Raw genomic sequence first — 25575 nt, forward strand, 5'->3', positions numbered from 1 at the left:
TGCCACCTGTATGTACTTCACCAACATAGATCTCGAATAATCCAGGACTGATTAAGCTCAAAGGTTATCTCTGATAGATTAGGATTTTGTGCCCATGTCAGCACCCGGGGACGAGGAACAAATCAAAATAATAAAAGAGGAGGGGTTTTATCGGGAACTGCAGTGAACTTGATGAAAGAAAGCCCTTGGCAGGGCAGTGTTAACGCTAACCAGTTCACTCCCTCCGCACAACGCTGAGAAAAAGTCAGACTGAAGCACAGAATAAGGATATGAGTAGAAGCCAGAGCACCGAGTCCAAGAAACCTTGTCCTGGGAGGCCCCGGTGAGCAGCACTGGAGGCAGAGCTTGGTGCACGGTGGGGCCCAGGGCCTTCCATAGAGAGCCGCACCCCGAGCCCCCACCCTGCTGGGAAGAACCCGTCTGTGCCAACCCCTGGGAGGAATTGCTCTTCTGCGCGCAGGGCTGTAGGAATCGGCCCAGAGCTGCTCCGTGGCAGCACAAGGAGCCTCGGGCGACTCACTGTCCCTGTCTTGTGTCCCAAGGAAGGGAGGTGCTACAGCGGCCGGGCAGGCGGTGACTCGCAGTGACAGCGGAGAGCTGGCGGGTCCAGGCATCCTAGTGGTATTTCCGAGGGGCCGACCCTCTGGCTTGGGCACTTTTGAAACTGGTTGATCTCCCTTGGGCTTCTGAAGCCGTCTCTTACCTCCGGGGAACAATGATTTCTGAATTTTAGCAGCCTTTTCCCACCCCCAGCACCCACTTGCATTAGATGGGTTTCGCTTCTGCTGATGCCACTGTGTCTCTAAAATGCCCATCTTACACGCACCCCCTGTTGCAATAGAAGACCCGATGTGGTGGGGGGTGGGGGTGGGGGGAGGGGAACAGCGCGTCCCTTTGATTTGGTGTCTGGCCGTGTGTTTAAATGGGGCACGCTTCTCATTTCAAATTCAGCCTTGCTTCTGTTTGATTTTTTTTTTTTTTTTAGTGTTACCTCTGTTTCAACCGTTTTGTCTTAACGACCTAACTGCCTTTTTCTTTCCTCCCGTCTCAATAACCCCTCGCCTTATTCGGGACACTTTTCTCAGGTGTTTTGTTGCTTTTGCTTCTACACCTCATGGCAGTCAGGGCATCCTGATTGTTCGGTTGCCTTTTTTTCTTGGCTTATTCCATTTTTGTTCTGCTTGCAGCAGCTTCTTGGTCATCCGAGTTCCTAAACCATTCCATCTATCAGTTGTGTCCCCCCCCACCTTTGCCTGGAGCTCCCTGTGGTTGAGGGTCTGCTGTTGTGGCCACGGCTCCGGCTGCCACACCAGGGGCCACGGGAGCCTCCCTTGACACACAGACGGGTGGGACCGTAACAATCGGGACAAACCAGGCTCGCTCGCCACCGTTTTTGTGCTCTGGCTCTGTCCCGCCTGCCTTCAGTTTGCGCATTTTCAACATTTTTTGTTTGTTTGTTTCATCTGGTTCCTGATGGTTTTTTTTTTAAGGACACAGTCACCCATGGGTGGATCTGTAGGTCTGAAGCACCAACCTCTTCTGCTGTGTCTTCCTTTTCCTTTCTGTCAAATGCAAGAGAAAACTTGGCCTAATGAGCTAGAAGATTCTCGTTCCCAGCCTTTTGAATCTTCAGAGCGCTCATGGCCTCTGATACCCTAACCAGTTTTCTCCCAGGAGGTCTCTGGGGGCTGAGCTGCTGCAGGGGGCGGGCAGGGCGGGCCGGGGTGGGGGGTACCCCAGTACTTCATCATGCATGCTATTTGGAGCAGCATCTTTTTTTTTTCCCTTCTTTGTTTATTTACTTATTTTTAATGTTTGACTTATGAATGAGGATGACCTCTACAATCATGATGTCTCCCGTAGGCCTTCCTACCCATCACTCACCAGCTTTCAGATGCTCAGTCCTAAGCTTCTGTGAGTTACTTTGCTCCAGCTCATAGCCTCCAGCTGCCTTAGCAGCAGCTCTGTAGGCCCTTAAAAGGCAATCAGTGGATCACTTGTTGCTGTCTCATTTTCTCAGCAAGAAAGTGGCCGGGGTGGGGGTGGGGCGGTGCTGCCAGCCCTACCCCAGGTCTTGGGTCTTGGCCACGTTGTTGCTGAGGCAGCTGAGCTCCCCTGTCCCCGCCTGCTGACCACAGATGGACAGTAGTGGACCCAGCCTCCCCAAGCCCCTTTTTGTGGAAACAGAAAAGGGAGCCGTGTGAGCCTTGCCCGGTGTCCAGGTAGCAAGTGCCCCTCCTACCCCGCGCCCATCCCCTCCCTTTGGCAGAGCTCAGCACCGCTGGCCGATGAAAAGCCATGTAAAGCAACAAAGACAGAAGCCGATTCTGGCCCCTGACGAGGGAAACCAAATTGACCCCCATGGGCTCCTTAGCCCCTCGAACTGGATCCACTACTGACCAAAGACCGCCGATGGGGAGCCCCGTCGGGACTGGGCTGGAAGCTGGAATCCGATGCTCTGCACGCCAGTACTCAGAAGTGTGGTTATTTGGGGGAACCACCCTTCGACCCAGAACATTTGCATTTCACCTTCCTGGCCCAGATCCGATGAACAAGGTAGCTCTCCGCTTCTTGCGCCTGCTGCGGGCCATGCTGGGCTTTTCCTCTCCTCATGGGTGTGCTTGGACATAGGAAACATGTTTGTCCCCTCCCCCTCCCCCAATGTAGCGCATCACCCTGGGAAGTGCATGTCACAGACCAACTCCACCTTCACCTTCACCACCTGCCGCATCCTGCATCCTTCAGACGAGCTCACGCGGGTCACACCAAGGTAAGGGACCGCGGGCCTAGGGTGGGGGGGAGCAGGGGGTGGGTGAGGGTGGGGGGGCTCTCCCTGCGAGACGTAATGTCGCGAGATCCCAAGCAGAGAGGTTTATTCAACGCCAACTCTGGCCAGCTGAAACATCTCGTGAGCACTTGCAGGCTCCTGTGACGAGTCCCCCGTTTCCTTTTGAATCAAGGTCCCTGTTGATTCAGACCCATACAGATGGACAGACCAGGACCACCTTGAGCTGCCCTCTTAGTGGGTCACGGAAGAGTCTCAGGCCTTTCCTGTGCCAGTGGAAGCTGATATCCCCCAGGCCCTAAGGCCACGTCTGTTGGCTCTTTGCCCCAAAGTTTGCCAGTGGAGCACAGAGTTTCTTCACAGACAGAAGTTCCTGCCCGGTGGGAGCCCCTGTGCCCCTGGAATAAACGGCAGGAACTGTGCACCACAGCCACACAGACCCAAAGACCGGACCACGTGCCCTGCACAGCCCATTTCCCTCTGGTGCCTCCCAGGAGCAGTCGAGGTGGGCACCACCTGGAGAAAGGACGTGTCTGGCGGGGTGGTCTGTGCGCCTGGATTTCAGGAGTGACCACCCCCACCACCCCCAGCCATTTTCTCTGGGGTGCAAAATGCCAGGGGCAGGAAGGTAAAGCCGAGAGGGAAGGAGGCAACGGCACCCCAAGGAGCACCTTAAACTCTGAATACCTCTCCGCAGGTCATGTGAGGAGGACGGCGAAGCAGCCCCATGCCCCGTTGAGCTGAGAGGAGATGTAGGGCAGACAGTGAGCCCACGGGCGAGGCAGGGGGTGAGCACACGCCAGCAGCGCCTGCCCCTGTGGGGCCACGTGGAAGGGGCTGTGTGTGCACGCGTGGCCGCCACTAACCCAGGACGTAGGCGTGGCTGTGTCTCTGTGGTTGTGCCTGGCTAACTCGGCCTTGACAGTGGATACCCCTAACCCATCTAAACACCCCAGTCGAGCCGAGCGCCAGCACTAATACAGGCCTAACCGAAGTTCTCACCGGAGGGGCGTCGCTAAGTGTTAGCTTGTGTTCTTTTTCCAGCTCCCTTCCTGCCTCTGGAGAGCCTGGCTTTCCCCATCCTGGTAGGAGGAGCTTGTACTTAAAACCATGGGATAGGGCTTCCCCTGGGGAGAGGCAGGCGCCTGGCGCTCTTCCCACGGGAGCCCTGGGACGCACACCTGCCCGCCTGTCTGCGTCTGCAGGGCTGTGCCGGGGACGGGAAAGCCCGAGCAGTCAGCAGCAGGAGAAGGCTTTTTGCCTGCATTTCAGAGAGTGGCAGCTTGAAACAAAATGGAAACTCTCCTTAGGCATGGCCCTGGGGACAAGACTTTAAGTGCAGAGCCCTGTTGCCCTCCATGGGCCGCAGATCAACATTTTGTAGAATTCCACCTGCACCGTTTGGAGAATCCACCTTTCCACCTTAGCAATCCGCTGTGGTTTCTAATCCCGTGTTTCTCCGAGTGCCCCCGACTACCAGCGGCACCCCAACCGCTGAGCTTGGGTGGGACGGGCCCGCTTGTTCTCTGTGCCTCACTTACCCTGTGCTGACCGGTCTGCGGCAAGGTCACCTGAGTGTGGAGCCGGAAGACACCTCCGCTTGGACTTGCTTGTGGACTGTGCCTTGCGCAGGGAGCCCCTGCTCTGGTCATCCCAGGAAACTGCTCTTTCCCGTCCCCTGCCTTGGCGCTTTGTCCCCATCAGGCTGAGGAGAGAAGGCCCTGTCCCCCAGCTGCTGGGGACCACCCAGTGGGCCTGCTCCAAGGGGCACCTGTAGCCACAGCCACTTCCTTGGGTGGAACCAGGGCAGGTCTCGAGAGTCTTTTGGGGGGGGGGGGTGCTGCCTGGCCTCGGACGCTCATGCAGCGGCAGCGCAGGGCCTCTGTGCCCGTGTGCCTCACCCCTCCTGTCCTCTACGTAGATAGCAAGGCATTTCCCCTGCTGGTCCTCTCCCACTTTTCTGTCCCGATTCCTGGTCCCTGACCCCAGCTCCTGGAACATAGTAGGTCCTCAGCCAGCATGACACGAGTGGACACAGGACTTTGTTTTGAACGCCCACTGGGCCTTCTCCTGTGCAGCTCCATGGACGTAGAGCTGATGACACAGTGTGGCTTCCTCCGACCTCGTCATTTCCCTCCTCAAGTGACGGGTTTGGGTGACGACGGGAGGGACTGAGTGCCGCTCTGCGCAGAGGAGAGGGCGCAGCGCGGGGAGTCGGGGCCGGGGTCTGCTGCTGGCTTGGTGTGCACCTTCAGCCTCGGTCTCCCTGTCACCCAAGGGCCCCCCGCCTGGATGTCCTGCCTGCTTTGGTCATTCCTAAAGAAACTCATATCCCATAGTCTGGGGTAACTTCCGACCTCAGGGAGGGAGGCAGTAGGAAGGAACTTGGGAGCTTGAGTCCATTTGGTAGGGAAAGAAAGCCTCTCAGTCAAAGGGCTTCCACCCCTATTTGGGGGTCACTGTACATGGGTTCGAATCCAGGGTCTTCCACTTCATAGGTGAGTGTGACGTTGAGTCAGCCACCACCCTCGGCGCCTGTTTCCTCACCTGCAACTCACCCTGTGGGGACTGTGAGCAGCTTGCTATGAATTGGAACCATGCCCCACCTAAGGGAATCTGAGAGGGAGGCTAGACCTGGGAAGAGGCGTGTGGGGAGCCTGGGCTGGGGACATCCTCACCTGTGTCCCAGGCCTGCCCTGCACCCCTGCAGGAAACTGGCCACAGACCCTTTTCCTGATGCTCGGGGCCTTTTCCGATGAGTGACCTCTTGTCTTTCCCTCTCAGCCTTAACTCAGCCCCGACTCCAGCTTGTGGCACCACCAGCCACGTGAAGTCCACGCCGGTGGCCACGCCATGCACTCCCCGGAGACTGAGCCTGGCCGAGTCCTTCACGAACGTCCGCGAGTCCACGACCACCATGAGCACGTCCCTGGGGCTGGTGTGGCTGCTGAAGGAGCGGGGCATCTCCGCGGCCGTGTACGACCCCCAGAGCTGGGACAGAGCCGGCCGGGGCTCCCTGCTGCACTCCTACACCCCCAGGATGGCCGTGATCCCCTCCACCCCGCCCAACTCGCCCATGCAGACACCCACGTCCTCCCCGCCCTCCTTTGAGTTCAAGTGCACGAGCCCGCCCTACGACAACTTCCTGGCTTCCAAGCCGGCCAGCTCCATCCTGAGGGAGGTGAGGGAGAAGAAGAACGTCCGCAGCAGCGAGAGTCAGACAGACGTGTCTGTCTCCAACCTCAACCTCGTGGACAAAGTCAGGAGGTTTGGCGTGGCCAAAGTGGTGAACTCTGGGCGAGCCCATGTCCCCGCCTTGACTGAGGATCAGGGACCTCTCCTCTGTGGGGCCCCCAGCCCAGCACAGGCCCTTGTCCCTGGTGGCCTGGGACCCGAGGGCCTGCCTCTCGGCTGCCCCACTGTCACGAGTGCCATCGGCGGGCTGCAGCTCAACAGTGGCATCCGACGGAACCGCAGCTTCCCCACCATGGTGGGCTCCAGCATGCAGATGAAGGCGCCCGTGACTCTCACCTCGGGCGTCTTGATGGGTGCTAAGCTCCCCAAACAAACCAGCTTGCGGTGAGGGCGGGAGGGGGCCCCTTCCTTGGAGGAGACCAATGCTGTCCTGCCTCCCTCGCTTCCCGCCTGCACTGCGCGCTGTCCCTCTTCCCTCCTCGCCCATCCCCTCCCACGCTAGACAAATCAACCTCGTGCCTCGTGGGGGGAGAGTGGAGACTTTGTAAAATGTGTACATAGGACTCAGAGACCTGTATCCGACCTGCCCTTTCTTCTGATCCCACAGGAAGTGCTCAGCGCTGTCCTCCTCCTGAGGACTCACCTGTGCTCACCTGGGGGCAGGGCAGGCAGGTGTCCTTTTCTCCTTCTGTCCTTTGAGAAGCACTGACACTCCCCAGGGTGTTCTCATCCCATGGAGAGGAAACCAGGGGAACCATGGCTGGCTGCCAGTGTGCACACCGAGAGCTGTCACACGGCACAAGGCACAATCCCCCCGCGCCCCTGAGTCGTTGGGCACTTCCTCACCCACCCTGTAAGAGCCTAAGGACCCCTCCTCCGAGGCCGTGGGCAGCTGCCATAGCTTTCAGGACTGGAGGGCTGTTCTTTTACGGGTGGTCCGGCTTCTTCGAGACCTTCATTCCTCTGCCTCAGTGGATAGTTGCTTCTTTTCGAGGTGTGACTTTGGCTCCCTTGCCTTCAACCTGAAGTCATCCTTCAGCGTTTTGCAATCAGCTGTCAGGCCAGACACCTGGCCCGGAAGGGAACGTGTTTACACTCCCGCTGACCGTTCTGCAGCACCCCCGCCCCGGGCTGTGCATGTCCTGTTTTATTTTTCTGTGTTTTAGAGGCAGGGCAGTCGGTAGTCATGCTAGATGGGAAGTCCCAGCGTACATTCTCTCTGTAGTTCTGACACCAAAATACAAGCAGCACACACCACCAAGCCTCTCAGCGGATGGCAGCTTATCCCTGGGACCCGGCGGCACAGCCAAACTGAGTCAGACCAGACCCGAGACGACGTCACAGCATTGAAAGGGAAGAGGGCAGGGGCAAAGGTTGTGAACAAAGTGTCTCAACAGTCAAAGGAAAAAGAACCGCAGCCAAACGTAATCCCAAACCGGTTCGCGGGAGAAGCGAGGCTTTGGCCCGCCGCTGGGTCCAGTCCTGGCTCCGGGACCCGAGTCTGGTCCGCGTACTTTCACTTCCGTGGTCTTCTGTGGCAGCCACGTGAGGCCTCCAAGTTTTGCCCTCTTGTTTTAGAGCAGTCACAACAAGCTATCCCCCCCACCAAAGCCCTCCGTCTCCCGGCACCACTTCTTCTCTGTAGGAAAAGGCAGAGGTGCTCGCGAGACGAACATGAGTGAGCGAGGGAGCAGCCCTGTTGCTGTCACCAACACCGTTTTGAACTTTTATTTATTATTTATGTGTGCTGTATTTTGAACAAGCATCCTCTCTCCAGCTCCAGCCACACAGTGTCTGTGGCATTCCAGTCTAATTAGGCAGGTCGTTTATTTATTCCAATTGAAAGACTGTATTGCGCATCAGGTGTTGGGTGGCCACTGGTTCCCAGCATTTACGGAAGGAAAACACATGCAAACAAAATCGCCATTGGGCATCCCCCACTCCCCCCTAGGCAAAGGATGTGTCCTTCCATTGAAGGAGTGTAACCTTACGTCTACCGAGGGCACTTGAAGGAAGTCCCTGGGAGGGACCCTCAGTCCCACAGCTTCAGACTATTTATTCTGTGAACACAAGGGTGTTGGGCAATTTTCTCCAACACTCCTTGTGGTTCTACTCACTGCAAGGAGCGTATATCTTTTTATTTGAATGTATTTTAAAGCAGTAGGTAGAATAACAAAGGAACATGGAAACCATGGACTGAATGGACCACTTTATGTATTCAGAGAGAGGAATCACCCTTCATCACAAAGGAAACACCAGTGTAAAAATCAGCAATTCAGAGGTTGCAGTATTTAGTATAGTAAATAAATGATCAACACCGGGCAACCACTATCAAAAAGTGTGTTGTAATGCATCAAAAGTCAACAATAAAATTTTATTTGCTAATGAATATCAATAAAATAACTTCAAATGATGGAAACCACATTGGTATTCTGATTGCATTTTTTATATAAGACTTGGAGGCATTTGGTTTAGGGGAATTTTACATACTGTTATACCCACCTTTTTAATGTAATACTATATCATAGCCAACTTCTCAATCAGAACCTGAAGGTCTGCCCTACTTTTCAGGGCTGTGTACTATTCCACCATGTGCACATACCCACTGTGACCAGTATAGACCAGTATCCTATAGCTGAGCATTGAGTTAATTCTGATTTTTTGCTATTACAGCACTGTAATGAAAAAAAAAAGTGTATGTATAATTTTCCACATATGCAAGAACATCTGTGTGATAAATTCCTTGATGTTACCAAATTGCCCTCTGTAGAGTTGTGTTAACAGACTTTTAAAAACCAAACACAGTGGAAGACCACCAAATAGAGAATTGCGAGAAAAGGATAGAAGTAAACTTATTCTGCCACCTCAATATTGAGAAGCAGTGAAATTATGCAGGCGAACAGCGGGTGGTCACAGCATGGATTTTATATCAGATGCTCCCATTTGGTAGTGGTGTGACCTTGGGCAAGCCATTTCTTTGAGTCCTCTGATTTTTAACCTGTAAAATGGGCACAGTAATACTGAGAGTGAATGAGTTAAGTAGTATATTTTGAACACCTACCATGTGCCAGGGATTGTTCTGTGTAGCAGGGATCTGATGGTAAACACATGAGTGACTTCTCATGGAGTGTGCGTACAGTCAGTTCCTACCAGAAAGATGACATCAAACATGCAAACATGGCATGATGAGCTACGCAGAGGATTAAAACTGTGGTGTGAGGGACTGGGTGGCCACTTTGGGCAGTCAAGGAAGGCCAATCCAAGGAGGTAGCATTTGGGTCAACCACGTGAGATGTGGCGCAAGAGCATTGGGGCAGAGAGCAGCTGATGCCTAGGAGCAAAGGTAGGAAACCACGTGGTGGGTTTGAGGAGCAGAGAGGAGGCCCTGTGGCCGGGCGTCGGTAAAGAGATGGGGTGCAGGTGTGGCAGAGAAGTCATGGTGCTCGCCTCGTGGGCCATCTGGTCTACGTGTTCCCCAGCCACTTCGCAGTGGGCAAGACGCAGGATTAGTTCCAGCCAGTGAGCTGTGAGCAGGGAAGAATCCATGCTCCTCTCTTCCCCAGGAGCCACATGTTGAAACGGTGGAGTCACAGGTTGGTGGCGCCTCCACCATCCAGGGTCTCCGAGGAACCATGTGGACCAGGCTCTGCCAACCGGCGTTTGATAAGTGATCTGAAGGAGAAACAAGGGGTTGCTATTAAGCTGGTGAGAGTCGTGGGTAGAGAAGCCCCAGGGTGCAACCCAGGTGTTTTTGCTTTAGCAAGCCCTGCAGGGGACTCCGGGCTCACCAAAGTGAGAACCACTGTGCTAGATCAGGAAGACCTGAGGTGGGGGCCCTGCCCACTTTCTTCCCATCTCAGGGCCTCCGAAGGCCAGATAGCTGCAGCCCACCTGGCTTGAAGGGGAGAGGGAGTGGTCAGGCTTATCTCCCCAGCTGGGGCGGGAAAGGCTTTGAGTCAAGGTGGGCTTCGAGCATGGGCAGAATTTGCCAAGTGGAACCAAGCAGAGGGAAAAGGTGTGGAGGAGGGATGGTAAAGAGATCCTAGAATGCATCTCCTAAGTTTGTCCTTACAGTAGAGTGGTAAGTGACAAATACAGAAGGGATAACAGAGTTAGAAAACACTGTTTTGCAACCATAAAACTTATTTTGACAGCAATGGTTGCTAAAGCCCCTGGGTGAGAATTTGTTAGGTAGCAGGATGTTTGCATACAGTGTATAATATCTTCCCACAGGATGTGCATTAATTTTCAAAGGTGGGGAAAGGTACCTTTGCAGTGGAGAAACCTGTCATGTACAGCTTTAAACAAGTCATCCCATGTAACATTGCCCAAGTGGGACAAATGATGCCAGCTGCCTCCTCAGGGGTGATGGCCTGAGAAGGCCATCACCTCTGTGCTGTTCTGCCAAAAATGCAGAACCTGAATCCTGAGGTTGATAAATTGACAAACCCAAATTAGGGGACATTTTATAAAACAATGCACTTGTTCCCTTTACAGATGTCAATGTCATGAAACACCAAGAAACAGTTCTGGAATAAAAGACAAAGGCAAAACAAGTAATGCAATTCATGATCCTGAATTTGGCAAAGATGCTATTCAAGACTGTTTGGGGGCAATCACAGAAATGTGAATATTGAGGATATATTTTTAAATATTGTATCAATATTAAGTTTCCTGAATTCAGTCATTGTACTGTGACTATGTGAAAGCATGTTCTATTTCCTAGGAGATACTAATTAAAGGATTAAGATAAAGGGGTGTGACATCTGACACTAAGTCACTTTCAGAAGTTTCTGGGAAAAGCAAATAAGTTTTTTTTTTTTAAGGAAGATGTGTGGAAAGACACCCCCAGAATGTGGGAGCACCCTATACTGTATGTTTGGTAAACTATAAAAAGAACTGCATCCTTTTGCCCCGTACTGTGGCAGCAGGCTGCTGGCGGTGGTTTGATTTCTCCTTGTTCTTGAATTTCTTCCTTTATATCCAAGCCCCGCCCCGCCCGGGGAGCTCCACCAGAGGGCGCCGCGGCCCGAGGGGAAGTTGTCAAGAAGCTGTTGGTGGGACCAGGAAGCAAGGATGTCAAATTATTGGTTTTTAATTACGAGGAAAGAAAAAGCTGAGTATATGCTTCTATATAAGACCAAAAACTAGACTTTGGATGGTGATCCCATAATAAAGTATAAGTATATCAAATTATAATGTACACCTGAAATTTATACAATGTTATTATTAACCAGTGTTACCTCAATAAAGTTAATTTAAAAAATTAACTTTACCCTACAAAAAAAAAAAAAAAAGATTTGGAATGAAACCTACCAACCCAGTTTTTCTTTTTATTGATTGCCTCCTGTCCTCCCTTCCCCGGGCCAAACAGTTTCCCCAAGCTGGCACGTGAATGGGGGGAGCTGGAGAGGGTCCCGACCCACCACTGGTATAAGAGCCTTCACCTTCCCCGTTCCAGGGTCGAGTGCAGGTCTTGGAAGAAGTGGCAAGTGGATCTGGGGATCCAAGGACAAATGAGCTAGTTTCACATGGCGGGGGGGAGAGGCGGAGAAAGTGGAGATGCCAGCTCCTCACCCCCAACACGGGGCAGTGACCGCACGGGGCAGGGAGCGTAGAAATGGCAGCACGTGTCTGGCCCCAGACAGATGTGGGACTCACTGCCAAACGTTGCTTAGGAGCAGAGACACAGGTATGCCCGGGGGGCCTTTCCAACAGGACAAAGAAAGTGGGCACATGTCTCCCCCACCGCTCACACGCGTGCGGGCGCCGGGACATAGTGCCACCTGGGGGGACGCTGGTGGGAGCGGAAAGTTCTTCTGAATTATCTGAATTTCCTGGGAGCGCACAATAGGGATTAAGTCGAGATTTAGAAAAACAGAAAATTAAGTTCGGTCATGTGGGCTCATGGCTGGAAAACATCCTGTCCTGGGAGAATTTACTTTCTGTAGCCAGTAGAGGGCACTTAGAGACAGCAGAAAACCTGAAGGAACCCGCCCTGAAGATCGAAGCCTAGAATCACCGGGCCTAGTTAGTTTCCCCTGGGAAAGCAATTCAGGCAGGTGGCTGTGCCCAACAGAGACATGGCGGGGAGTCATTAGCGTGGTCGGAGTCCACCAGGTGAACTCGATGAAGGCCCTCCCGGCCAGGCGGCAGCATGCGCGCAGGCTCGGCGTGTAAGTGAAGAAATTGAGCCTAAAATGAGGAGACCACAGACAGTAGAACATAGTTTACAAAACAGATTCTCTCCTAGAGTGTTCCCATCTGTGCAAATCAATCCACATCCTTTTAAGGCCTCTTCCTTGCAAAAACAATCTTTACTCTTTGCTTTCTCCAGAGATGTTTGAAAGTCGTCGTCGTCGTCGTCGTCGGCAGCCGTCCGTCTCGAGAGACGATGGTGTAGCTTCCCAAGAGTCTATCTGCACCGCCGAGAATGGCTGTGCAGTCCGACTCGGGAGTGACACGGTATCTGTCTCCTCCCGTGTTGAATCGACATCTTGCGATGACGCTGGAGTGTCCTCTCCAGTGAAGCTGAAGCTACAGAGCCTGGGCAGGGTGATATGGAGGGTCTGCTGTTGCCCATGCAGCAGACCCCCCCCCTCTCTTCGCAGCTGAAGGATCCAAGGGAAAGACGGAGTCAATACAGCTTGGCTTCAGGTGCGCCGCAGGAGTTGCCGGTGTTGACTACAACGTCAAACGGCCTTAGGGACTCCGGCTCCGGATTTTCTGTCGGGGTTTACTCCCTTAGCCTTTCCCCTGAAGAGGTATGCCGCAAGGCAGCGGAGGTTTTTTGGAGTCAGAGTTTTCCTTCTCTGTCAAGACTTGATTTAGATAGGGAATATTTTAGGAAGACTGGATAACAGGCTCTAATTTGAAGCAGATGGAGGGATGTTTGAAAGTGAGTTGTAGATATCACTCCACCTTACTCTAATCCTCAGCCAGGGTCTCCCCCAAGCCCCGCATGGCCACAGCCCACAGATGGAGTGCAGGGCTGGGGGCGGTGTCTGCTCAGCGGTACTCAATCCCTCACCCTGCTGAATGCCCACGGTTTGGGCTAACTCTGCTCTGAAGTTCCCAAAGCACTTAAAACCAGAGAGGGAAAGCAGGCCCTTGAGCTTAGACCAGCGGCACCGAGGCTTAGCAGGGCCTGGGAGCAGACCCAGAGAAAGGGAGCAGGACAGGAAGCTGGGGCCACCCCGAGCAGGGCGGGGCAGAATTCAGCAGGGTCTGCTAGGGCCAGGCGGCAGCAGCACTGGGGGATTGCGGGCGCAGGTGAGTCACAAGTGGCAGGCCAAAGTTTAGGGACATCTTTTCAGAAGAGAAAACACAGAGGTGTGTGTTCTGCTAAGCCCCCCAATAGATAAACCCTTAGTCCTGGCTGGGCCCTCTGTGGGTCACCCGTGACACTGAGGCTCAATATAGCAGTGACAACATGAAGCCCTCAACTCTCCTGGTTGCCTGACTTCAGCCACCGGGAGCCTCCACCATCCTTAAACTACTCACCTGTGACCAGAGAAGCAATTGCCTTGTGTGCTCAGCTGTTCTGAGTTGCTGACTCAAGTTCTGCAGAAACTATGGAAGCAGCTCAGCAAATAAATGAGTTGCCTGACTCAGGAACTGGTGGGAAGGTACCTCCACCCCCCTTAGGTGAGAGATCCAGGCTCTGGTCCCCCTCTGAGGCTGCCCTGTCAAGGCTGGAGTCCTGACCAGCAGGACTACACAGGGTCAAAGAGGGGGCCTAGCCAGCTGCCAAAAGCCAGCCAAGCCCTGGGAATTCTCAGCTTTCTGTGGGGAAGGATTGGTTGGTTGGTTTGTTTTGAAGCAATCCGTCATGGGCCAGTATTTTTATAAAATCACAATGAATTACAGGAGAAATTAAATTTAAAGAAATACAAAATCAAAGACCAATTTTTAAATCACATTCAACAGACATGAAGTTACATCTCAAAAATAAAAGAACAGCCATACATGGGGAAAATAAAAGAATTATGAAAAGAGTGCATGTTATTCATTGAAAGTGTGCATAGAGTCTGGGTGGTGTGGCTCAGATTGAACCAAAAGGTCGCTGGTTCAATTCCCAGTCAGGGCACATGCCTGGGTTGCAATGTTTCTCTCCTTCTCTTCCTTCCTCCCTTCCCCTCTCCCTAAAAGCAAGTAAATAAAAAAAAAAAAATTTTAAGTGTGCATACAATATTTAACAGAGACTCACACTGACATTCAATTTTGTTGTTTTGTTTCATAACTGAACAGAACGTTTTCCATATTAAACACTTACACACTTGCTTCAAATGAATACTGGATATCAATATTACAGTTCACCCTAATTCAGCCATAGCTAGGACACCGGCATCAGTTTGTTTCTGCAATGAACCTCCTGTCCCCTGCACCCTGGTCTCTTATGTCACCTCCTTCAAGGAGACCTCCTTCATTCCCAGTTTCGGTTTATGGGTCCTCATTATGCAGGTGAAGGTGAAGGTGAAGGTGAGGTGGGGAGAAACTAATTTGCTATATCTCATTCTTTCAGTTCAAAACACAAGATTACATGCACTCAATAGAACTTAACATTTTTGCTTATTTGGAATTGTTTTTCCTTCTAATTTTTCTCCACTCAAATCGGGAAAGCATCCAGTGTTCACTAATTAGAGGTAACCATAGTTACCAAGTTGTCTTCAAATACATGTCATTTTTTTTCTTGGTTTCAGTTCTGCAGAAGACACTTATCTTGTCAGTTGTCTTTTTCCCTTCAGTTTCATGGTGATTTTCCAGCCTGGGGCCTTGTGGCAGCCATACAAAAGTTTCAAGATTAAGATAATAACAGAACCCACCCATTCTTAGATGACAGTCCCATGCCCTTAGTTTTCTGATTTTAAAGTTTCAGCTGATTGGTTTGGATAACCAGCAGGCCGGCAAGGAGAAATGAGCCTGAACCCCACAGAGCCTGATGTGCGTGCAGCTGGGACCCAAAGGAGCAGTTTTCTACAAGCCGTCCACTTGAGGGCATTGTTGTCTTCTGTAAGGTGGAACCAACTTCCACTTCTCCGGTTAGATAAGCTACTAAGAAGAACTGTACTAACACCTGGGTTCTAATTTGCTACAGCGGTGATTAGCTGTCACTCAGAGACGCGCCCTGGGCGGCTGTCTGGCTGGCCTGCCCCTTAATTCAGCCAGCTCTGCGGCTCTGCTCTCTCCCAGCCTTTGCATATAACCTGTCGTAGCTTCAGGTGCAGCAAGTCCTCACTTAACATTGTTGATTGGGTCCAGAAACGACAACTTCAAGCAAACAATGCGTAGAGAAAGCAGTTTGACCCTACGCCAGTTAACATGTGCAAGAGTTAGTTCCTACAGCAGATTTCTGGTCTCACGCATATCGCCAAAATTCTAAATACGTAGAGGCCCAAAACACTCCTAATATTAAGCATTGAAAGAAATGTTAGCTCTACATACATTTAAGAAAGACTAGTGAAAACAAGTAAGATGATTGATTTCCAACCTGGTTATTCCAATACAGTCTTGGGTGGCTGGAGTCTGTCCCAGCATCTCCAGGCCCAAGGCAGGAACCCGCCCTGAACAGGATGTCCTCCCATCCCAGGGCCATGCAAACCCATACCCACCCTCACTCAGATGGGGACAATTCAGACATGCATGTTCACCTAACGTGCACATCTTTGGGATGTGGAAGAAAATCCAAGTACCTGTAGAAAACTCACACAGGTGTGGGTAGAATGTGCAACTCTGTATAGACAGTGGACCCTGCTGGGAATTGATTTTTTTCTCATCAATGTTATAACAAAATGGCGTTAAATGAAATGGAAACAACAAGCAGTATAAGTCTCTGAAAACTGAATTGTCAAAAGAAAGAAAAGAAGGAAAGAAGAAAAAGACAGGAAAGAAGGAAGGAAGGAAGGAAGGAATGGAGGCAGGGAGGGAGAAGAAAGAAAGAAAGAAGAAAGAAAGAAAGAAAGAAAGAAAGAAAGAAAGAAAGAAAGAAAGAAAGAAAGAAAGAAAGAAAGAAAGAAGGAAGGAAGGAAGGAAGGAAGGAAGGAAGGAAGGAAGGAAGGAAGGAAGGAAGGAAGGAAGGAAGGAAGAAAGAAAGAAAACAGAACTGTCATTGGAACCACAGCCCAGAGAAGGTAGGTTGGAACTTGCAGACTGAACCCAACCAAGTTGATCACCTGCTAAACAAAAATATCAACATCTTTCATAAGATTCACACAAGATCCAGAGTCTCGTGATGTAATATTCAAATTGTCCAGGATACAATCCAAAATTGCTGTGTATACAAAGAACCACGAAAATCTCAATTTTTCTTGGAAAGACAACTAATAGACACTAATGATGAGGTTTCATAGATGTTAGAATTATCAAAGGCTTTAAAGCAGCTATTACAAGAGCACTCAAATAAGCGACTGCAAACATCCTTGAAACAAATGTTAACTAGAGAATCTTAGCAAAGAAATAGAAATATGGAAATTTTGGAACTGAGAAATACAAAAATGATACTAAGAAACTCACTAGATGGGCTTATTATCGGAATGGAAATGGCAGAGAAAGACTCAGTAAACTAGAAGATAGATAAATAGAAATTATCCATTTCTATCTGAACAAGAACATGGGGGACAACAGCCAAAGGTCTAACATTCATGTCATCAGAATTCAGGAGAGAAGAGTGTGATGCTGAAAAAATATTTGAAGAAATAATGACTGGAAATTTTCCAAGTTTGGTGAAAGATGTCAACTTATAGATTCCAAAAGGAAAACAGATCCCAAAGCATACAATGAAAGAAATCCACTCCCGAACACATTATAATCAAACTACCGAAAGCTAAAGACAAAGAAAATATCTTGAAAGCAGCTATAGAAAAAAAAATAACATTATCTACTAGGGAACAATGATTTGAATGACTGCAGATTTCTCATCAGAAACCATGGAGGTCACAGGAAGTGGTATAGTACTTTTAAAGCACAAAAGAAAAGAACTGTGATATTCAACCTTTACAATCCTTTAGGAATGAAGGTGAAACAAAGACATTCTCAGATCAGGGAAAAAGAAGAGAATTCATAGCAACAGACCTTCAGACAGAAGGGTAATGTCCTGGTTCCACCCCAGCAGCCGACCTCATGGCCTCTCTAGACACTGGGCCTGAACCTGGGGGTGGGGACAGCAGGTGGAATACTCTTCTCCCCACCAGCAGAAGTGGCATCTTCGGGAAGCTTAATGGCCCTAGTGAGAGGGAGCCAAAGAGGGTGAAACAGCGGACACCATGGGCGTCTACACGGGTGACAAGCTTTAGTGATTGTCAGAATCATCCGGGGAGAAAAGTCCTGGAAATTTGGAGAAGAGGAAGAGAAATACCTACTATCCTTTGACCCTTACATGACTATCTTTAAAAATAAATAGGCTTAATGTAACCAGAGGACCTTTATACTTTACATGGGTCATAGTCCTTTTCCACATTCCTACCCCATCCTTATACCCATTAAATAACTGCTGACCAGTTTAACAACTAGATGTCCACGCATCTCTAACAGTCCCTTCACGGTGAAACACTGAGATTGTTTCCACTTCTTTGATCTTCTGAGAAAGGCAACAAAACCACCAACACTCTTCTTTTTCCTTCTTTGAGATCACTCTATTTATGGATTTTAACTGCAGCAAAAAGAAGGGGTGGAGGGGCTGGCTGTGTGTGTGTGTGTGTGTGTGTGTGTGTGTGTGTGTTGGAAGTATACCGGCACACTCCATGAATGGTGTGAATGCTATCAGCCACGTGTGTGTGTGCACATGTGCGCATGGCCCGTTTTTCCAATTGCTCACCCTTATGCCTGTCTTGCAAGGACAGGGAGGTGTCACTGAGCCTGTTTTACGTCTCTGACTTTCAAAACAAATCGTTTGATTAAACTGCTTCTAAAACTGATCTGTAACCTAGCAGCAGGGATCCAGGAATATTTTTTTCCTTACTAATTGATTAATTAATTAAACAAATAATTTTTGAGTACTATGTAGGTCCCGAGTACTGTGGTAGACGTTGGAAATATAGTGATAAACAAAACAGACAAAAATCTATGCCCAACAGAGCTGACATCCTACTGGGTGAGACAGAACCAATAATTAATAGGTAAAGAATGTAATTCCAAGTGATGATAAGTATGAGAAGAAAAGCAAAGCAAGGAAAAGGACACAGAGCAATTGAGGAACTTTTTCAGACGTGATGAGCAGGACAGTCCCTGAGCAGGTAATGTTGGAGCTGAAGAAGCTGACAGGTCCAGTCATGCTTTTTGGAGGACAGGTGAGCCAGGCAGAGGGGAAAGCAGGTGCAAAGGCCCTGAGGTAGGAGTGAATTTAGTGTTTTCCAGGAAGGCAATGAGGCTGGAGTATAAGGAGGTGGTGAGGGGTGGTGGTAAGAGGAAAGGTCAGAGAGGTGGGAGTGATGATGAGGCTGTGGGGAGAGGTCTGTCCAGTGAGAGCCTTGGGCACAGTGGGGGATCTGGGGTAGTCTCTCCCTCATCTGGGAGCCCCTGATCCTGGTTCTCTGGCAGAACACAACTCAAAACAGGAGGCAGATACCAGAGCCCAGAGGAAATTAGCAAGGTGATATTTTTTCTCTTTGGGCGTGACTTCTCATTTAATTATCTTCAGGACCAGCAATAATTTGAAGCTGCTGGAAAAAAAAATAATACATGCGAATGCAGCTCCATCTCAAGCTGGAAATCTAGCTAAGTGCTCGAGATTCTTTTCCTTTGTCTCTTCAAACCCGAGACAAGGGAGAAAACGGTGGTTTTGTGTTGTTTGTGAAAGGAATGAACATCGCATTTTTTTCCCATCCTCTCTTTCCTTTTACCTGAGACCTGCTGAACCTGAGAACAAAGATGCTCTTGGGTGCCTTTGGATGCCATAGGTCAGGGTGCATTGTGTAAAGGTCCCTTTGCTCTAGAGGAGAGGTGGTGAGTCAGGTTTAGATGAAGCAGATCTTGGGAAAGTGAATCCTGTCCACCCTCTGGCCACCGGCCACAGTGAGACGTGAGCCGTCACTGGTCAGGCAGGCCTGGCCTCTTAAGCCAGAGATTCAGAGGGATCAGCAAGTGCAGGGACCCCCAGGCAACTGTCATGTCTCAGCCTGGCAAGGAGCTAATTCCTGAGAGAGCTGCAGGTCCCAACACTAATTCATTGTGTGGTTTTAGGCAAGTTTATGATCTAGAAACTGGGAGTGGGGGTAGGGGAAGGTGTGTGTTGGGCTAAAATGATAGCTGTTGCTTTAAAAAAAAAATTTTCATATTATAGATTCCAGTGGATCAACAAAAAGGAATGTGTAGAGCAACCTTAACTGGCAGAGCCAAGGATGCCAATAACCAGAACAGGAGGAGGTGGCCTGGGTGGAGGTCCTGCAAGCTGGAAGGATTCAAGAGGGGCAGCGGGCAAAGTGGGGGAGGGGGAGGGTGTGGAGAGGAGCGAGCAGGGTGAGGGGTGGGAGAGAGGAGAGGGGGCAGGGAGGAGAGGGGAATCTCTGCTTTCCCCAGGCTCCGTTAAAGCACAGCCCAGCTCTAGGCGCGGCTGCAAGACTTGCTCAGCTTAGCTGCAGAAGCCTGACATGTCCCCTGAGAAGGGACCGACAAAGAGCCAGAATAAATGTCCCATTTCCTGGTCCCTGTGTCACCAAGTGGCATAGAGATCAGAACAGAACATCCTGAATTCAGTGGTGGTGTTGAGTGAGGATTAGGGAGCAGGCTCCCTCCCACCCCTGCCCGGTGGGCTCCATCAGGGTCCCCATGGAGCCACCACAAATTCCCACGCATGCTAATGTGGCTCCATCTCAAGCTGCCACTCTGGGCTTTACCCAAACGAATGGGTGCTCGCTCCCAACAGGGCTGGTTGTCCTGTTTGGCCATGGCGCCCTCTGCCCTCAGCAGACACGGGGAACACGGATGTGGCATGAAATCACTTTAATAGCATAGCAACACTAGGACCAGGCGTCACGGATGAGGGAGACGTGTGTCTTCCATTCGTACGATTCTGCTGAGGTGCGCGGCTGCGCCAGACAATCTTACAGATTTTTCACATCGAGAACTTAATAAATGGACACCGAAAATGTCAAACTTCAGAGACAATAAGTTATGAGTGTGATTGTTTTGTTTTTCGGCCTCCTGGGAGTCAGGAGGGTGCTTCCTGCACCGCTGACAAGGGCCGGGGCCCTAGGAGGGATACTCATACTCCTCGACGCTGCGCCGGCCAAAGTCCATCCAGCCCATGTAGTCCTGGTTGCCTGCGTTGTATCTGGGGTCTCGGTTCTGCGGGTTCTTGATCAGGGACATTCGGCCAGAAGGAGCTGCCAGGGGCAGAGAGGAAGGAAACGGGGCCGTTATAACTAGAACATCACCGGTTTGATTGGTAAAGGAGAGCAAAGAAATGAGCCAGGCTATCAGGAGAATCAGATGGGCTGCGCCAGAATCTACAAAAAGAAAAGGGCCCACGTCTGCGTAACTGGACAGAGGGTAGGGCTTATGCGTCATCGGTGTGGTTCTGGATCTGTAAGGATTTGGTGGATTTGTTGACCCCAGCCTTTCCCAGCTGGGACCTGCCTAGGTTTTCCCCTGCTAGAGGTGTTTCCCCTCATGTAGCTGACCCTCAAAAGAAGCCCACCAAGGACTTCCCAGTACTCACTCATTTCTGTTGTTCTCCCTAGAACCATCCCTGAGTGCACCTGACTCTTGTTAAGGTAATGTGATGACAATATTTTGATGTTGGAATGGTTAAAAAAAAAAAAAAAGGAATCAAGTCCTATGGCTAGATAAGTACTATTTAAAAATTATTAATTTGAAAACTGCCTTCTTTTTAAAAAATGTTACTAAGGAAAAGGCACACGGTCTGATCCAAACCTCAACACGTCAGTAACATCCAAAGGAGGGTGGGCAGAGAAGTAATAAAGAGGGAATTGAATTCGGTCATTTTCACCAAAATGCAATAACGGAACCTGAAATGGGCCCTTGGGGGTGGAGTTAAGTTCCGAGGAACAGGATGATTCTCATTGTGTCCCCATGAGTAATCACATTGAGTGAGCAGGGACAGCAAAGAGATGGTTTCTTCTGAAGCGTGTGACACAGTCCTAGCCTGGAGATCACAGACACTGGCCTCCTGGGTAGACTCTCCGGATAAAGCCTTCTCTTGTGCAAACCAAGGAGCAAGAAAAGTCCCAGAGACCTCAATGGGCGAAGCCTAGGGGGCTCCCAGGGTAGAGGGACGAAGGGCCGCTCAGCGGTTGCCACTGCATTGGGAGCCACTGTGTTCCCACTGTGTGTGACGCTGGTCTGAGGCTGCCCTTGCCCACTCCTGTCCACAGGCCACACAGAGTCAGACAATGGCTTATTTGTTGATAAATGGCACTGAGGAGGCAGCAACCCCGAGATAACCGAATCAAGTCAGCTAAATTAAAGACCAGCAACATCGATACACAGCCATGTCCCCAGCCTTCCTTCCCAACCCCCACCCCCAATCCCTTCCCACCCGGGACTAAGAGTCCACCCAGCACATTCCAGGCCTGTGCAGATACCTCCAGCCTGTGCAGAGGAAAAGCAGCCCCTTTCGGGTGACCTACTAGTCATAATATTCAGCAAAACCTGCAGACCCCGTTATCTGCACAGTGCCATGGACCTATATTATGAGCCATCCTTCTGCCAGGTGATGGCAAATGCCCACACCAAGGGCAAGGTGAAGCCCCAAGTTCCAGCTAATGGAAGGATGGAAGGACGGAGGGACAACGTCCGCTCTGCTGTAAGCTCACTGGTGGGGGCGCTGTGCTCAGCCGTGGAAGCTGCATTTGTTATACACCCGTCCCCGGTCCTCGGTGTGCAGCCTCGTGTAGGTCACACTCTCGTAGAAGCCCAGCTTCCACACTGTGCAGGGCTGTCGTTGAAGAGAGACAGATGATAAAGGTAGTGTGGGGGCTTTGCTGGTTGTGGGACAGGTGTGCCCTACGCAAACCCCCCACCCCAAGGCAACGGCTTCTCCTCAGACCGTTGAAAGTTCTGCCAACAACTTCTAATGCCAAACTCTTGAGCACTGCACAGAGTGCCTTATCTCATTTGGAATCTTTAAGCATCATAAATACTACAGTTAAGTTAAAAAATCTGATATGATCTATAAACAGGTCAAAGAGTCAAACAAACCGTATAGTATTTCTGTGGGTAAATATTTACTCTTGGTTCATATTTGTCAAATAGAAGAGTATGATTCCAGCTAAGATGTGCGGTATAAAGCCATTGTCAAGTTTCAGTTCTAGGGAAATAGCTTGGTGGCTACATTCCTTCCCACAACTGTTTCTTGTAGACCTTTCCTGAAGGAGGGGAGAAGGTTCCAGATGATGGCTCAGTGAAAAAGCCGAGGATACTTTGGCCTGGCCTGGCTGAAATTCCACCCACATCTGAGGACAGATTTAAATAACTTTCAGCCGACAATCACTAGGCACCTCAAAAGTTCTTGGACTTTCTCTGATTGGTATTTCCACCCCTTTCAATTTAATGGGCAGGGAAGTAAAACAGAAGATAGTTGGAACACTTTCCCAAAGAGAGAAAGAAATACAACAAATCATCTGTTCTTTCCTTCTGAAATCACCTGCTAGAAAATGTCCCCATCTCACCTTCACAGGAAACCATAGGAGACTCTGGGGAGGCCAGCAGTGTTTCCCCCCTGTCTAATCAAGCCAGGAGCCCCTGTTCAGATCCAGGCCCTGGGCACACCAGTGGGTTCAGTGAGCCTCGTGGGAAGAAGGCCCGGCCCCGCTACTCCCAGCAGCATTTGCTGTGGGTTTTTTTTTTTTTTTTACTTCTAGCTGTACTGCTCCAGTGTGGTGCACTGCCGCACAGAATGGCGCATTCGCCATCAGGGTCACTCACTGTGGACAAAGCAGATAGGAAAAAACCTGCCCCAGTCCCAGTCACTATTCCTTAGGACCCTAGACAGGGATGAGCCTCCCCTTGAGACACACCAAGACTGGAACTCTAGCCTCTTCCCCTCTTTACGGAGGAGGCAGTCCGGCCCAGGAAAGGGACAGGGCTGTCTGTAAGCCTCTCAGCCAGTGAGCTGTGGGCTCACCTTATTCCTAGAGAAAGGCTTTGATCCTGCTGTTGCCGTGGGGAGCAGCTCTCCAAGAGCAAACTCACCAACACGGCTCTTGTTGGGTAATGATGTTCAATTGCTGCCACGAACTCAAAACTGCTACGAACTCTTTCCTCCTGTTACAGACTTCTGCGAAAATTGACACATTGTCACATCTTTTTAAAGTGTTGTGGTCAGTACCAAGCATTCTCGGCATTCACTGATCACTTCGTGCTGGAGGGTTTCCAAGTATCAGTGTCCGGGTGGCCCCTGGTTCCTTTGCGTTTACTGAAGAGTATGTGGTGCATCCGTGAGCCCTCTGTGAGTCAGTAATTTGTTCAGGGATTATTTTTTAATGTCTCCATAACATGATGAAGCACTTTAACAGCAACACGGTGCCAAAAAGTCGTTTAAAGAAAGCTATTTTAAAAGGTTTCCCTTACTAATAAGTCCTCCACACTCGCTCTCGGTTTGCTACCACAGGCACCCAGGAAGCCGCCCTGCCTGGGGCAGTATAACTCGAGGAAAAAAAAGTGAAAAACCTTTCGGTTTAAAGTGTTGCCCGTGTTTCCTCCCGAGGGTTTACCCACCTCCACCAGCCAGACGCTAGAGAGTCAGGATTGGGAGCCCCGCGCAGGGGCAGAAGTAAGGGATAGGGACGCGACATCCGACATCCCTACCTTTCCGCGCCGGCTGGATGTATCTGGCCAGCAGCGCGCCCAGTTGCGCTCGGGGCTCGCTGTCCAGTCTCTGCACTGCCCTCAGTTGCCTCCGGGGCGCCTCCTCGTCCCGCTGTGCCCCCGGGCCCTCGGGGTCCGCCAGGGGCACCGGCTGCGCCAGGGCGCCCGCCGCCAGGGCAGCCATCAGCACGCACAGGCACACGCCGCTGTTCATAGCTGCGGAGAGCAAAGGGGAGCCGCTGTGAATGAAAAGGTGAGATACCTGTGTTCTCTCGCAGAGGGTCGGGGCACCCGGGTATGGAGAAGGGAGCTCAGTCCAGACCCGCGGGGACTCCAGACCGGCCAGGCAGGTGCAAGCAGCAGGTCTGGCTAAGCGCAGACCGGAGTCCGGTGGCCACGGGACCCGCAGCAGGGACGCACCCTGCTTGTATTTTGAGTAAACCACACCCGGTTCCTGGGGGTAGAGATCCTGTCTTCTGCCCCGTTTAGCATCAGGAATGTCTTGTGCTTTCCTTTAGTTTGAGGAAATGTTCGTAGAGCGTCTCTCTCCTAATTGCCGAAGAAAAAGATTAAAACAGTGTAGAAATTTCCTAAAGGGAAGACTGGGTGGGAGAAATGGACCTTTGAAGAAAGGTAGCGGCGCCTTCCCAGAGATCTAAGAAGCTTTCTATAGGAAAACAAATGGTGGGAAAAGAGAAGCCCGGCTTAAAATGTGGGAGTGAAAAGTAAAAGCCATATTTACATAGTTTCTCCAGGATGTACGCGGGAATGGGCAATAAACCACCACGCAAAGCACAGGCAGGATTTGGGGGGGAAAGTCAGAAATAATGGGCTCAATTCTCGGTGGTTAGCAAAGCTCCATGCACTTTAGAACCGCGAGCACTTTAGAACCTCTCCTCAAAGAATAGAAGGTGAACTTAATCTCAAAACCTCTTGGTAGTTTATTTGAAAAGACTGTAAAGTACACGGCACCTCTGTGTAACATCTAGCAAATCAATCCCACTGTGCAAACTAATCCCAGCAAATACATCCCAGCGTCGCATGCATAAGAACAAAGCTGTACCACGCACACACACACGCACACGCACACACCAGCTCTCACTGGTATTTCTGAGTGTAAGAGATGTCTTTCGAGTCCTTGGAAAGAAGATATAGAGAACAGAAAAATAAAATGAGGCACCGCATTCTTCAAGGACCTTGACCCATGGCTTCCCCGCGGGAGAGCGCAGAGCGCAGAGCGCAGGGCGGGGGAACCTACCTTCGGAGTACAATGTCGATGCCGCTGGCGTGGCAGTTCTACCGGAGCAGCCGGGGAGCTGAGCCAAGTTCAGGGGGAACAAGCCGGAGGCTGCGTCTTAAATAGCCCCGCCTGGCGCTGCCGGCCAGTCATCTATTTGCCCAGCGCTGACGCAGACCCACAGCAACACGTGCTCAGGGGGCGGCTGCTGGGGCGACAAGGAATTGAAGTGGCTCCTGGAAGAGAGGGGACTGTGGCCAGTGACATCAGGCTATCCCCTCCCCGGCCGGTGTCCGGCGTCCAATGCCCAGCTCCCTCTCTGTCCTGGGAAGCTTCCTCCCCCAATTCTGTCCTGCTCGCCATCCCCTGCCGGTCCAGCCCGGAGCTTTCGGGGGTGGAAAACCTAGGACTCAGGGGCAGGAAAGGAAACTGGGGGCACTCTGGGCAGGGCTCGTTGTCCTCAAAGTAGAATTCTGAAGAGGGTGTGTCGGCCCCTTTTGAGCACCCCAGGCTGCCACTGGTCTCTGGACCAGTGGGTGGTCTCCCCGGGGAAGAGAGGAGGGGACTTCACTGTTCTCTCAGCCCCATGATAAGC

General features: G+C 51.0%; 2 protein-coding genes across 10 annotated transcripts in view; one reads left to right on the top strand and one right to left on the bottom strand.

Moving 5' to 3' along the window:
* TRAK1 (trafficking kinesin protein 1) overlaps window positions 1–8402 on the top strand; it is a 103385-nt gene extending 94983 nt beyond the window's left edge. For all 8 annotated transcript variants that reach the window (XM_090284569.1, XM_090284570.1, XM_090284571.1 and 5 more), the window contains 2 exons: window positions 2668–2770; window positions 5570–8402. In XM_090284569.1, the coding sequence (XP_090140695.1) occupies window positions 2668–2770; window positions 5570–6368 (902 nt within the window). In that variant the 3' untranslated portion in view covers window positions 6369–8402. The remainder of the gene's footprint in view (window positions 1–2667; window positions 2771–5569) is intronic.
* An 11496-nt stretch (window positions 8403–19898) lies between these two features.
* Window positions 19899–25112, bottom strand: CCK (cholecystokinin). 2 transcript variants are annotated; one of them, XM_090283051.1, is made up of 4 exons: window positions 25002–25112; window positions 24836–24880; window positions 23744–23959; window positions 19899–20298 (listed from the first exon to the last, which is right to left on the bottom strand). In XM_090283051.1, exons 3-4 carry the CDS (start codon window positions 23955–23957, stop codon window positions 20165–20167), a joined length of 348 nt encoding a protein of 115 aa, XP_090139177.1. In that variant the 5' UTR covers window positions 23958–23959; window positions 24836–24880; window positions 25002–25112; the 3' UTR covers window positions 19899–20164. The 2 variants fall into 2 exon arrangements, with proteins under 2 accessions (XP_090139177.1, XP_090139176.1); XM_090283050.1 differs by lacking the exon at window positions 24836–24880 and having other exon boundaries at window positions 25002–25108.
* Between the last annotated feature and the right edge of the window lie 463 nt (window positions 25113–25575).

Source organism: Furipterus horrens, unplaced genomic scaffold, assembly GCF_987537825.1.
Source record: "Furipterus horrens unplaced genomic scaffold, mFurHor1.1.pri manual_scaffold_7, whole genome shotgun sequence".
Classification (NCBI taxonomy): Eukaryota; Metazoa; Chordata; class Mammalia; order Chiroptera; family Furipteridae; genus Furipterus; species Furipterus horrens.

Bases quoted from the DNA above. Each gene is read 5' to 3' on its own strand.
- CCK (XM_090283051.1), bottom strand. From the start codon at position 23,957: ATGAACAGCGGCGTGTGCCTGTGCGTGCTGATGGCTGCCCTGGCGGCG. The intron at 20,299-23,743 runs GTAGGGATGTCG...TGCCCCTGGCAG, and splicing joins CATCCAGCCGGCGCGGAAAG to CTCCTTCTGGCCGAATGTCC.